The sequence below is a fragment of the Phacochoerus africanus genome, chromosome 2 (genome assembly GCF_016906955.1).
Source record: "Phacochoerus africanus isolate WHEZ1 chromosome 2, ROS_Pafr_v1, whole genome shotgun sequence".
NCBI classification, from domain to species: Eukaryota; Metazoa; Chordata; class Mammalia; order Artiodactyla; family Suidae; genus Phacochoerus; species Phacochoerus africanus.
The window spans coordinates 134,640,457-134,653,141 of record NC_062545.1 but is presented as its reverse complement, the minus strand read 5'-3'; the positions used below and the strand labels follow the sequence as shown (position 1 = coordinate 134,653,141).

The 12,685-nt window shown below is 45.8% G+C and overlaps 1 protein-coding gene across 5 annotated transcripts in view; it reads right to left on the bottom strand.

Moving 5' to 3' along the window:
• Nucleotides 1–12,685, bottom strand: part of RASGRP1 (RAS guanyl releasing protein 1) — an 84,363-nt gene that overhangs the window by 40,406 nt on the left and 31,272 nt on the right. For all 5 annotated transcript variants that reach the window (XM_047766760.1, XM_047766753.1, XM_047766752.1 and 2 more), the window contains one exon: nt 3,213–3,318. In XM_047766760.1, coding sequence (XP_047622716.1) covers nt 3,213–3,318 — 106 coding nt within the window. The remainder of the gene's footprint in view (nt 1–3,212; nt 3,319–12,685) is intronic.

Sequence of the window (12,685 nt, the reverse complement as noted above, 5' to 3'; positions counted from 1 at the left end):
CAGACACGTGCATGGAGCGGGATCATGAACCCAGTCAGTCTCCACAGGAGGGCCGAGCCCGTGGGCATGCAGATGCCAGGCACTAGGGCAGAGCCTTCAGGCCACAGCAGAGGCTGCCCCAAGCAAGCATGAGGTGGACACCTGCTTTCCCACTTGGAGAAGATGAAGCAAAGGGCATCAAGCACATGCAGGCAATAATAAGAGGTTCAGTTTGGGATTAGCAGGTGCAAATTAATATATACAGGATGGATAAACAAGGTCCTACTGTAGAACCTAGAGAACTATATTTGATATCCTATGATAAACCATAATGGAAAAGAATAGAAAAAAGAATGTATGTGTTGTGTGCGTATATATATATATATATATATATATATATATATATATATATAGTATCACCAAGTCACTTTACTATACACCAGAAATTAACACAAAATTGTAAATCAGCTACACTACAGTTGTTTTTATTATTTTATTTTATTTTTTTGTCTTTTTAGGGCTGCACTCAAGGCATATGGAGGTTCCCAGGCTTGGGATCAAATCAGAACTATAGCCTCTGGCCTACACCACAGCCACAGCAACACCAGATCCTCAACCCACTGACTGAGGTCAGGGATGGAACCTGTGTCCTCATGGATGCTAGTCAGATTCGTTTCCGCTGAGCCACGCTGGAAACTCCCTAAATTTTTTTTTAAAAAAAAGGGCTCAGGCATTTGCTGACCTGGGACAATCATTATTGTTTGCGGGAAACTTCAGGCTCCACATCTTTTCTTTCTTTCCACAGGCAGTACTGTGGCCATGAAGCCACAATGCAAAGCAGGTCGGTCTGACTGTACTTTTCAGGCAGCTGAACTATTCAATTTTTCTCTTTTAGCAGTGGAAAAACAGGAAACAATAGGAAGCCCTCTGAGCTTATTTAACAAGTAAAAGGATCCATTCCAGCCTGCTGTGTTGAGAAGTTCAGTGTGGGGGAGCTGAGGATGGAGCAGAAGAGACCGACCTGTCCCAGGGGTCAGACCCTGGAGGCCCAGTTCCCAACATCACTGTACACCTGCAGAAGCTCTGACACATGGCCTACCTGATTTGTTCTTAGGAAAGTAACCATCCAGGAAGCAGGTAGCTATGCAGGTGAAAAGCCCAGTATGGCATAGTTGCCAAAGCGAGAGACCGTGGGGTCCCAAATGAAGGCAGAGGCACAAGAATGGGGAGAGAGAAAGAGAAAAGAGTCATTGCTGAAGCAGGCACCGTGGGATTGGGTGGCAGACCCGGTGGGGTGAAGGGCAGGGGGGATGGAGAAAGCTTTGATTGCTGCTATTTTAGACCATCAGGCTGGAAACCAAAACTGAAAACACAAGGTGTGAAAGCAGAACTCAGGATAGTAGGAGTTGGGGTGGGGTGCTAGTGAGTTGAGTTTGGAGCATATGAAGACTGAGGTGTCTGCAGGACAAAGTAGTCCAAATATTAAAATGACAAGTTGTTTGGGTTAGAGAGACATGGACTTGAGAGGAACGGTCATGGAAATCCTGGTGAGAATTCACCCTGGGAGAGCAGAGTGAGCAGAAAACCAGGATGTTCTCCCCGTCTGGAAGGGGTGCTCCAAGAAGAGGCTGGCCAGGAAACTGGAGGAGGGGCTGCGGGTGGGGGAGGGGAGGCAGAGCCAGGAAGGGGCAGTTTCAGGAGCCCTGCAGGGAGTCTGGAGAGGCTTGGGGGTGGTCAACAAGGCCTCCACAGATAAACAAGGATGGAAAAAAAAGACACTAGGCTTGGCCACGAGGAGGTCACTGGTGACATCAGAGGAAAGTCTGAGTACCGGGTGGAGGCCACGGCTGGGTGAAGGAGCAAGTGGGAGTTGAGAGATTGGAGATAGCGAGTGCAGGCTATTTTAAGAGGTTTGTGCAGTACATTGCTAACCCTAACAATGGAGGGAAGGGGAGGCAAGGTGAGAGTTTATTTTTAGGTTGGGGAGATTTGAATGTGTTTTATAGGCTGAGCGTCAAGTGCCCCTGAAAGTTTAAGAGGACAGGAGAGAGGGGAGATGACCCACAGAGAAAGACTCTGCCAGGACCAGGCGGGAGTGAGATGGGAAGGGAGGATGATGGGATGGAGGATGACTGGTGGGGAGAGAGGACGATGACGACAGGAAGGAGGAAGAGGAGAGGGAGGGAGGAGGACCAGAGCAAGAGGGCAGCTGGGTGGGCAGGCACCCCACACATAGTTCAGTCCTTAGAGCCGCAAATGTTCTTCACTAACGAGTATTTCATCACTGACATTATTTAGAACTGCTGGTACATGGAGTTAATAAAAAGTAGACCAACTTCAAGACTGTTTTATTAAGGTTTTAAAATTCTCTACAGACCAGATGCCTACTATACGACCCGTACCTTTCATTACATGGACCCCACCTAATGCTGTGCCTAAATGCCACTGGAAAAACCTCCTCTGAGGTGAGAGGCAAAGGACTTCTAAGTAGGTTGAGGGAGAAGATTGGGTCCTGATGGCTTTTATGGTTTTTTTCTGTAGGCCATTAGATGAAAAGAGAGGGTGGAGGAGAGTGGTAAAGGATTAGAACAGCTATGAAGCATGACTCAGTGCCAGGGACCTGGGCTTCGAGGTGCTAAACAGTCTCACCCCACCTACAGCCTACATTGTCATCATCAGTCATCAGGGAACAGGAGAAGGCAGCTGTTTTCTCCACCCAACTCAATTCACACCCCATATGAAGGTTAGAATCCAGCAGGGTCAGCTTGGCACGTAGTAGCCTCTCCAGATGCTATGGCACCCGGTAGATCTCTTCAGTACCTGGGGAAGGTTGAAGAATTGGACAGGAAACAGAAGGTAGTTTATCATCCAAGTCATGCTTGCATCCTTGTCAATTTACATGGGATGAATATGAGTTTTGATTAATCTAGAGGAAAAGCATTTTTCACCAGCAAGCGCTAGTGAAAAAGACCACTGGCCCGTTGATTTCTTTGACCTCTTCCTGGAGCAATTGGCATCAATAACATTGCCCCATCCAACAAAAGACACGGCATACATCTATATGTACACGTACACACACACACACACACACACACACACAAATTCCCTGAAAAGTAAACAATCAAACCACTCAGGATTATGCTGAACTGATCAAAATGAAGGCATACTTCCAATTTCAAGATACTTTGAACGAACCCCATTAGGGGATTGCCAGTCACTGCGCTAAAGGATATAGGGTGATCACTTTTTGCAGCAGTTCAGCAGAGGAAATGAGAATTCGGTGCATGGTCAGCATGACTTGTAACAGCTGGTTACTTCGACACAGGTTTCCATCTGCATCTGAAAACATAAAGAGCAGCATTTGAACAAGGGCCCAGAGAGGAGCTAGTTGGCAGGACACCTGCCAACCCCCCATCACTCAAGGGTGGAAGGCCAGAGGGCAGCTGGCAGGCACAGTGCCCTCTCCCTACGGCATCTGTAATCCCTACCCTCCTTGCTTTTCTCATCCTCCTACTGCATTCTCCCCTCCCCTAAATGCTCATTCTGATGCTCATTAATCACCCCATCTGAAAAATGGTAGAATCTTGGGAAAAGGCTAAAATTTGCACCAGTACCTGTGAGCCTCTGTTGAAAGCAGAAGTGGATCTAGATTTCATGGTGCCTAAAGGGCATATAATGGAGGGAGGGGGAGGTCCCTTCTAGGGTCAGAGTGAAAAAAAACTTATAGTCTTAATGGATTACAGTTAAAAATACCTTACTTTTGCAAATTTTATGAAAACATATGACTATATGACTACATTTCTAGGGCTGTCCCATGGTCTTGGAAGGGGCTCATGCAAGTGAGGGGCCCTGAAACAAAAGCTTCCCCAGTTTTATGGGCAATGTGCCTCTGGATGGGAATAGAAGAGGAAGACAGAACAAATGTGGCTTTGGGGTATTATGGGTGGGTTACAGTATCCATGATGACTGGTATCAAAGAGCATGGTTAGTTCCTTTGTTGGGTTTTCCAAATCCTGCTGGAAATTGCATATTCCGTACACTGGCATTGAGTATAAAGACTCCCCCAGCATGGTTTTCAAAATCTTTTTAAAAATTTTTCTTTCTTTTTTTTTGGATGTGCCTGTGGCATGGCGTAAAGTCCCAGGCCAGGGTTCCCGGGTGAACCTGCACCACAACAGTGACCTGAGCTGCAGCAGTGACAACGCTAGATCCTTAATCTGCTTAGCCACCAGGGAACTCCTTCAAAATCTTTTAACTTTTATGGTATGAGGTATTCAGGGCTATGTGGGTTATTCATTGCCAGATCTGTTCTCTGTCCAGCACCACGGATTGCATCAGCAGGCTCCCTTACCATCCAGCTTCCAGCTGGGTTCAGCCATTGGGAAATATCAGCAAGTGATGGGAAGAGAGAGAAGGGTATTTCTTTCTCCTTCCCTCCCTGCTTTGGCCCCACTTCTCTTACAGCAGCTACAGGTCTCTGCAATGAATGATCCGCTTTTTGGCCCCTTTCTCGAGGCTCCAGCTCTACTGGGATTGAACACCATTCATCTCCCTTGACCCTCTGGTGCTAAGGAGGTCATAACTTCTGGTTATGGTATCTCTTAATCCCAACTCTCATTTCTGTAAGCAGCTCTGCTCCGCTGACGTGTTCTCATTTAAACAAACCATGTGAATGCTGTTCCCTGCTGGGAACTTGGACGATTCAGGGGAAAATATCAAGAATATACATGAATTGTATTATCACTTGCTAGCCCTTGAAGCACATTATACAAAAGGGGTTGTTGTTTTCATTCTTTCCAAGTGTTCCAAATGGCACATGAAGGACATAGTACATTTGGGCTTAGGATTCAGAAGTCCCATCTCACTCTCCGGTGATGACCTAAAGTCACAGTTCATTGAGAAAATATAAGTAGATTGACAGGATCTCACTCACCTTCCTATCACCAAATCCATCAACTTACCCGCATTTTGTTACTTTTACTGCTTGCCTTCCTCTGGTTACCATGGAAGGCACATTAGAGGCCAGTGCTTTCACTGAGTTCTCTGTGTCCTTTTTCTCAGGGACAATGACCCTGTCTTTGTCCACTTTCTCTCTGCCAATATCAACTCCTCTCTCTCTCCCCCCTGTCCCTGGTTTACTTCTATTGACATTGAGACATGCCTCAGAATCTCCTATTTAAAACAAAATGAAATAAAACAAAACCCGAAACTCTCATCCTTTCTAGCTACCTCTCCATCCTGTTCCCCTTTTTAGCAAAACCTGTCATCACCTTCTCACTTCCCATTCCCTTTTAGCCATTCCATTTTGATGTCTACCTCTTATTCCACTAAATCTTTTTTTTTTTTTTGTCTTTTTGCCATTTCTCGGGCCGATCCCGTGGCATATGGAGGTTCCCAGGCTAGGAGTCTAATCAGATCTGTAGCTGCCAGCTTACGCCGGAGCCACAGCAACTTGGGTTCTGAGCCACGTCTGCAACCTACACCACAGCTCACAGCAACGCTGGATTGTTAACCCACTGAGCAAGGGCAGGGATGGAACCCGCAACCTCATGGTTCCTAGTCAGATTCGTTAACCGTTGCACCACAATGGGAACTACCCACTAAATCTTTTATCTTCAAGGTCACCAACCCGGTCCATATTGCTAAATCCAAGAGTTCATCCCTCTGTCCTCATCTTACTTGATGATTCAGATTGCATTCAACTCAACCCAAGCTGACAACTCTCTCCCTTCCTGGAACACGTTCTTCTCTTGGCTTCTACACCATCACTCTCTCAGCTTCTTTCTCTGGCTCTTGTGCTGTCTCCTTTTCCTTTGCTGAGCTTTTAAATGTCATTGTGCTCCGTGGCTTATACTCCCACTACTTTTTTTTTCTAACAATTTAAACATTTTTAAACTTTAGTTTTAAATTTAAAAATTTAACTTTCTTCAAGGTAGGTGAACTCGTCCATCCCTTTGGCTAAAATACAATCAATATGCTCATGACTGCCCAACATACATCTTCAGCCCTCAGCACCGAATCCTTACATCCAATACCCAGCTTGGCAAGTCCATGCAGATGTCTAATTTCAAGATTAACTCATCCAAACAAAAGTCTTAACCCCCCCTCCCCCAATGCATTTATCCTTATCTCAGGAAATGGCACCACCAACCACCCTCTCAGTTACCCAAACAAAAGACCTAGGAGTCATCTTTCCTTTCTCACTTCTCCTCCCTCCAATCAATTAGCAAGACTACTTTCAAACTATATCTCAAACCTCTCCATCCTCCCCGACCTTTGCCAGCACACTAGTGGTAGCCATGACCAAGATGACTAATTGGCCTCCCTGCTTTCACTCTTGTCCCTCCACCCACCATCCATTCTACATGGCCACCAGGGGGGAACTCCTAAAGCCCATCAATCAGGCCATGTGCTCAATGCACTTTCGTGGATTCCACTGTACTTGTACTAAAACAGCAGTTCCTTACTGTGGCCCACAGAGCTCGATATGTTCTGCCCCCCTTAAATCTCTCGCGTCATTTCCTACCACGTGAATCCTCTCTACACCATTATTTATACCTCAAACCCTCCGAGCTTATTCCCACCTCATTGCTTTTGTGTTGGTTATTTCCCTCAATGTGGCCTTTCTTCCCTTGGCATGTTCATACTGTTTATGGCTCAGTTTCAATGTCACATTCTCAGAAAGTTCCTCCATTTAAATGACCAAAGGCAGCCATGACCCAGACGAAGTTTCTTCACATTACTTATCAGTGATCTGCAGTTACCATTTCTATTTAATTTTTAGTTTCTGGGTCTATGCTAGAATATCAGCTTCATGAGATTTGACCTTGTCTGTTTTTTTCCACAACCATATCTCCAGGGTCTAAGACAGTGCTGACACATGATAGTTACTCACAAAACATTTGCCAAGTAAATAAGTGAACTATACCAAAGAGGAGACACCTTAACTTTCCACGTATCTTTGGATATTGAGTTTGCTTTCTTCACTAGCTATTTTATTAACGATATATAATATACGCACTTTGTTTCTTTTATAAACTGTGTCCAAGAAGAAAAGTTACAGTCTGATAAATCATTTTAATGAAGTATTCATCTAGCCTATAATAGTTTTGTAAATCATTGATTGATTCTAAGCTTTCTCTCTGGTAACGTACAGTTAGTACCACTATCTCTATGTTTTCTGGCCCACATCATTTCTGTCTTTACGCATAACTTCTCTAATATTTATATCCTGCTTCAAAAATCCTACAAAACAAAACCACCCCAAAATTCAGATACTGAAAACAGTAATCTTTTTTTTTCTCAAGTGTCTGTGAGTTGGCTGCGGGTGGCTGCTACGGGCTAGCTTTGCTAGGGATCTAGCCCTACACACTTTCCTGGACCTGTGGGCTAGCCAGGGTATGTTCTTCTCATGGTGATGGAAGGGCACTGGCAGGCAATTGGAAATGTCCACGGCCTCATAAGCCTAGCCTTGGAACTGGCATGCTGTCACTTCTGCTTTATACCACTGGCCCAAGAAAGCCACTGCTGAAAATCTCAAGTCAAAGGGAAGAAACTTCAAGGCCACATGGAAAAGAACACAGATTCAGAGAAAGCAAAATCTGGTGGGGGTTGGAGGGCAATAATGTAATCAAATCTACCTCAATTATGGGGATGTAAATTTTCCAGTTCAGCATCGGACAATACAGTTTTTATAATGCACCTTTCCTCACCAAAGTAGTAGTGTTCACATTCGCATATGCTATGGTAAAAAGCAGGAGAAGCCGAAATATAGTTGTAGGATATGCAATAGGACATTCATAGGAGCTGTGGACACAGTCACATACTTATTCAATATGGACAGAACCTAAGACCTGCAGACTCAGCTGTTCTTTGTGGCTGGCTATATAGTGCTTATATATTTGGGAAGGGGGCTTAGATGTATCTTAGGAAGATCAAAGCCAAGTCACAAAGGGAAGGATTCAAGGAACCAAATACATTTACCGTGGAGAAGACTTAGGAGATTAAAATTATCTTCAAATATTTGCATTGTTATTTGTGGGAGAAGGTTTAGACTTGCTCTGTGGGGCCGGAAATGGCAGAACCAGAGAGGATGAATAGAAAAAGTTATAGAAAAGAGAGCTGGGCACAACACGTGGAAGAAAATTCTAACCATTAAGACTACCCAACAACCAAAGCATTCCATCACAGAAGTATTCAAGACAAGGCTGTGTCAATTACAATTATTGTAATTGACGCAGCACCTATTACTTACTGAATTCCTTCTAATTATTTATTTTATTATTTTTAATGGCCACAACCATGGCATATGGAAGTTCCCGAGTGAGGGGTCGAATTGGAGCTGCAGCTGCAGGCCTAGACCACAGGCACAGTAACTCCAGATCTGAGCCAAATCTGCGACCTACCCTGCAGCTTATGGCAGTGCTGAATCCTTAGCCCACTGTGTGAGGCCAGGGATTAAACCTGCATCCTCAGGGATATTATGTTGGGTTCTTAACCTGCTGAGCCACCATGAGAACTCCCTGAGTTCCTTTTAAATACCAGGGGCTATGGTAAACATTTTAACAATGCTCTTTCTTTCTTTCTTTCTTTCTTTCTTTTTGACCACGGCCATGGCATGCGAAGTTACAGGGCCAGGGATTGAACCCAAGCCACGGCAGTGACCTGAGTCACAGCAGTGACAATGCCAGATCCTTAACTGCTGGGCCACCAGGGAACTCCAACAATGTCATTTCTAATTATCACACAGCTCTGCAATATAGGTACTGCTCACAATTTATAGGTGAGGAAAATCAAAGCAGAGGGAGAATAGGTCATCTATTCTGGTTAAAGAAGAAGTGGTGGAGGAGCTAGGATCTGGCTCATGGTCTATTTGATTCCAGAACCCTAGCTCTTTTCACAACACTACACGACTGTCAGGAGAGGGAATTCAAATATTAGATGGGGGAAGGGGGCTAAAGCAGATGACCTTTAAGCTCTCTTTTAGTCCTTAGGGCTACAAGTTTAAGAGATGCCACTAGGATACTGGATTGAAACCAATGCACTTTTGGAAGAATAGCTTTTGCATTTGATGATTTCTGGAAAACTCTGTATGCCTTGGTGGACTGCCACTGATCATTCAAGTTGCCTTTCTAATTAGAAGGGTGCTGTGCCTAAGACCTACAGTCATAGTCACTCTCCATTTTTACCTGGCACCCCCTTGTCCACAGAGTTCTGTGACAGCCCCCCACTCTGGCTTGTTAATCTGCACATGCTCTCTGTGGGAGTGTGAGCTGGCAAATGGTAAGGCCTGGAGGAGTGACTCACTCAGCAAAGGGAGGCAGAGATGGATGAGGGAAGAAGCCTCTCACATCTCATCCACAACTCCCCTCTTTTCCACAGGAGAATGTCTTGGTGTGTTCACTAGCCCTCATTCCCCCCACATGACCTTCCACCTCCATGTTCCCTCATCAAGGATGCTTGGGCCTCCTGTCCTCAGCTCAGAGAGCAGCACTTCTCCCTTGGTGGGGGAGGGCCTCCCTTTGAAAGCAGATTTCAAAGTGGGTGGTCAAGGGGAAATGTACCCTCCAGGCTGCTGGATTTTATCTTGATAATTTGATATGGTTGCTCTAAGCTGATTTAAATATTTCGTTGAATAATTTTGTTTGCAGCTTTTAAAAAATGCAGGGTGGCATACTAAAAATTCTAATAAGTAGAATGTGAAATGCATAATAAAATGTGCATATTTTCTCATTACCATCTGCTTTTCCTTCTACTTCAGGGGAAGACATCTTTAAAGGGCTGAAACCTCAGTGCAACATGAAATGCCAATCTTACATACCCTATCGCTGGACATGGGGAGTAACGTGTGTGCTAGCAAAGCATGCTAGGCAAAGACCCACCTGACCTGTGGGCCATTCACTCCACATAGCAAAGGGAAAAGCCATGGGGCTTCTAGAGACTCATCCTTCTGTGAGCCCAAAACTGGTTTTCCATTATTAGACTTAGTGCTGGCCATAACTATACTTCATGGAATCACAGAATCTTGGGGTGGAAAAGACTTTAGTTATCTTTTACCTCAACCTTCTAGCTGATGCATCACTTACTCCTAAAAGGATCACCAGGAACTGGCTGTCAAGGCTCTACTTAAACCCGCCCAATGAGAGGATATGGCTAACTACTCTATAGAGCACCTTTTCATTCTACTTTAATTAAAAACATTTTATAGTTAATCTACTTGGTACAGGGCACTGTCCTAGGTACCAAAGGAGATAGGAAGAACTCTAAGAGAACCCTTGTCACTGAGGAGCCCACAGTCTACCTGGGGAATAAGACACCCAAGGTGCGTCATGATATCAGGCAGTCCATGTTGGAAACAAAACCTTTGGAGACCATGCTGAAAGGTGGTAAAGTTCAGAGGAAGGAGAGCGAGCACCCAGCTGTGGATGGGCTGGAAGCATCTTCCTCTATCTGCAGTGAGATGAGCCAGAGCTTCAAGATTCAAGAGGCCATCAGGTCCAGCCCTCTGCCTCTCAGTCAGCCTGTAGGTGTTCTTCCTTTCTGTGATTTAATCTTAAGCTTCTTGCCATCTAGAGTGATGACCTACTCCCTGATGCAAATCCTTAGCAAATTTGCAAAGGGCTTCTTTCCTGCCCTGCTCCTTGTTGACGAGGGGCTGGGGGTGGCTTTCCTACAGTGAAGACTTGTCTGGGGGATGGGGCGGGAATGACCCCCTGCAAGATGGCCACAAAACCTGTCCAACACCAGAGAAACTCCACAACAGAGTCCTTCCCATTCCTTTCTGTTTCCATAGAAATCCCTTGATGTGTGAAGGGATTCTGTATGTTCTAAAGGAAGAATGTCAGAAATCGGTAATTGAGGGTTGGCAAGCTGTCAGCACTGGGGTGGGGTGGGGGCATCACAGAAAGTAACAGGTGCTTTGAAACAGGGGCCAGAAGATGGTAATGGGAAAGCTAGTATCAGAAAACAGGAGTTCCCGTCGTGGCGCAGCGGAAACAAATCCGACCAGGAACCACAAGGTTTCGGGTTCAATCCCTGGCCTCGCTCAGTGGGTTAAAGATCCGGCATTGCTGTGAGCTGTGGTGTAGGTCGCAAACGCTGCTCTGATCTGACATTGCTGTGGCTGTGGTGTATGCTGGTGGGAACCTCCATATGCTGTGAGTTTGGCCCTAAAAAAGACAAAAGACAAAAACAAACAAACAAACAAAATTGGAGCCAGTTGGATCTAGAGCCCATAGCAGGGCTGCAGCTGCTAACGGAGGTCAAGATCTCCAGAAGCAGGAGAGGCTGGATCCAGGCAGAACCTGACAGGTACAGAGTTCTGTTCCAAAGAAACAAACCTTACTTGACAGCAAGACTGTTATACTCATTAGTTCCTGTTTGGAGAGTATAGAAGAACTGGCAGGCTGAAAGTAAGTTCACCGGTTCGTTCGCTTTTTTCAGTGTTGATAGCTACAGCTGGGGCAGGAAGTACATGTGAAGAAAGAAGGTGGTGACACATACAGACTTTGAACTCTCAGAGCTGCTACTACCTGAGCGGTTTAAAACAGGCATCGGCTCCACCTTCATCTTTTGTTTTTGTTTTTGTTTTTTGTCTTTTTGCTATTTCTTTGGGCCGCTTCCGCGGCATATAGAGGTTCCCAGGCTAGGGGTCTAATCAGAGCTGTAGCCGCTGGCCTACAGCAGAGCCACAGCAATGCGGCATCCGAGCCGAGTCTGCAACCTACACCACAGCTCACGGCAATGCTGGATGGTTAACCCACTGAACAAGGGCAGGGACCGAACCCGCAACCTCATGGTTCCTAGTCGGATTCGTTAACCACTGCGCCACAACGGGAACTCCATTCATCTTTTTTTTTTTTGGTCCCCAGCCCCTCAAGACTTCGGGGGAGGGGGGGAGGGAGAAGGAAGGAACAATCAGGAGAAAGCAAGTGCTCTGCTAAGGATGGAGTCTGACTTCAAAGGGCAAATGTGAGGACTAGTGTGATGGCTGCTGGGGATGCTCTGGTAAGGCTTTAAACAACAGCTCTCCCTGGGGGTGAGGGGGACCCTGATTTGTAGTGCTTGCAGATTTTTGTGTTGTAAATACTCCCACCCTAGCCAGTTCCAAGTCACCAACATGTGGTAGTAGCGTGGAGCTGGGAGGAGATGCTTGCAGCCAGCATTTGGCCTGCAGGGTGTAGCTGCTCCAAGATGCCACACTCGGCAACAGTGGACTGGAGGTTCAGCTTCCTTCCCACCTGGGCTCCTCCTTGTTCCTGTGAGCTCCCAGACCTACTTTACTCCTCATCTCACTCCTGATCTCATGCCCTCTGACCTTGCCAGTCCCAACCAACCCGAACCTTGAGAGGCGAGGAAGACGAATGCAAGAATCCTTTCCTATGCCTAGACCATGACAGCGACTTCTTGTGGGTGGTTAGAGCTCTAACCCAATGACAGACATTTTAACGTAGAGTGAGAATTCAGGAGAAGGGATGCACAGCTCCTCATTAATCTCGCCCTGATCTGGCTCCTCCAGGATAACCTGGCATATCATACTCAGACCCATGGGGGAAGCCTGCCAGAGAGTGAGAAAATGTAGGTCTAGTTGGAATACTTTCCATTCCTTGGCCCAGTACCATGTCTGGGAGCTTGGAACATCTTGGTTACAATGAGCTTTTAATGATTTAATTTGCATTGGCTGGGAGACACCATGGTCAATAAGCAA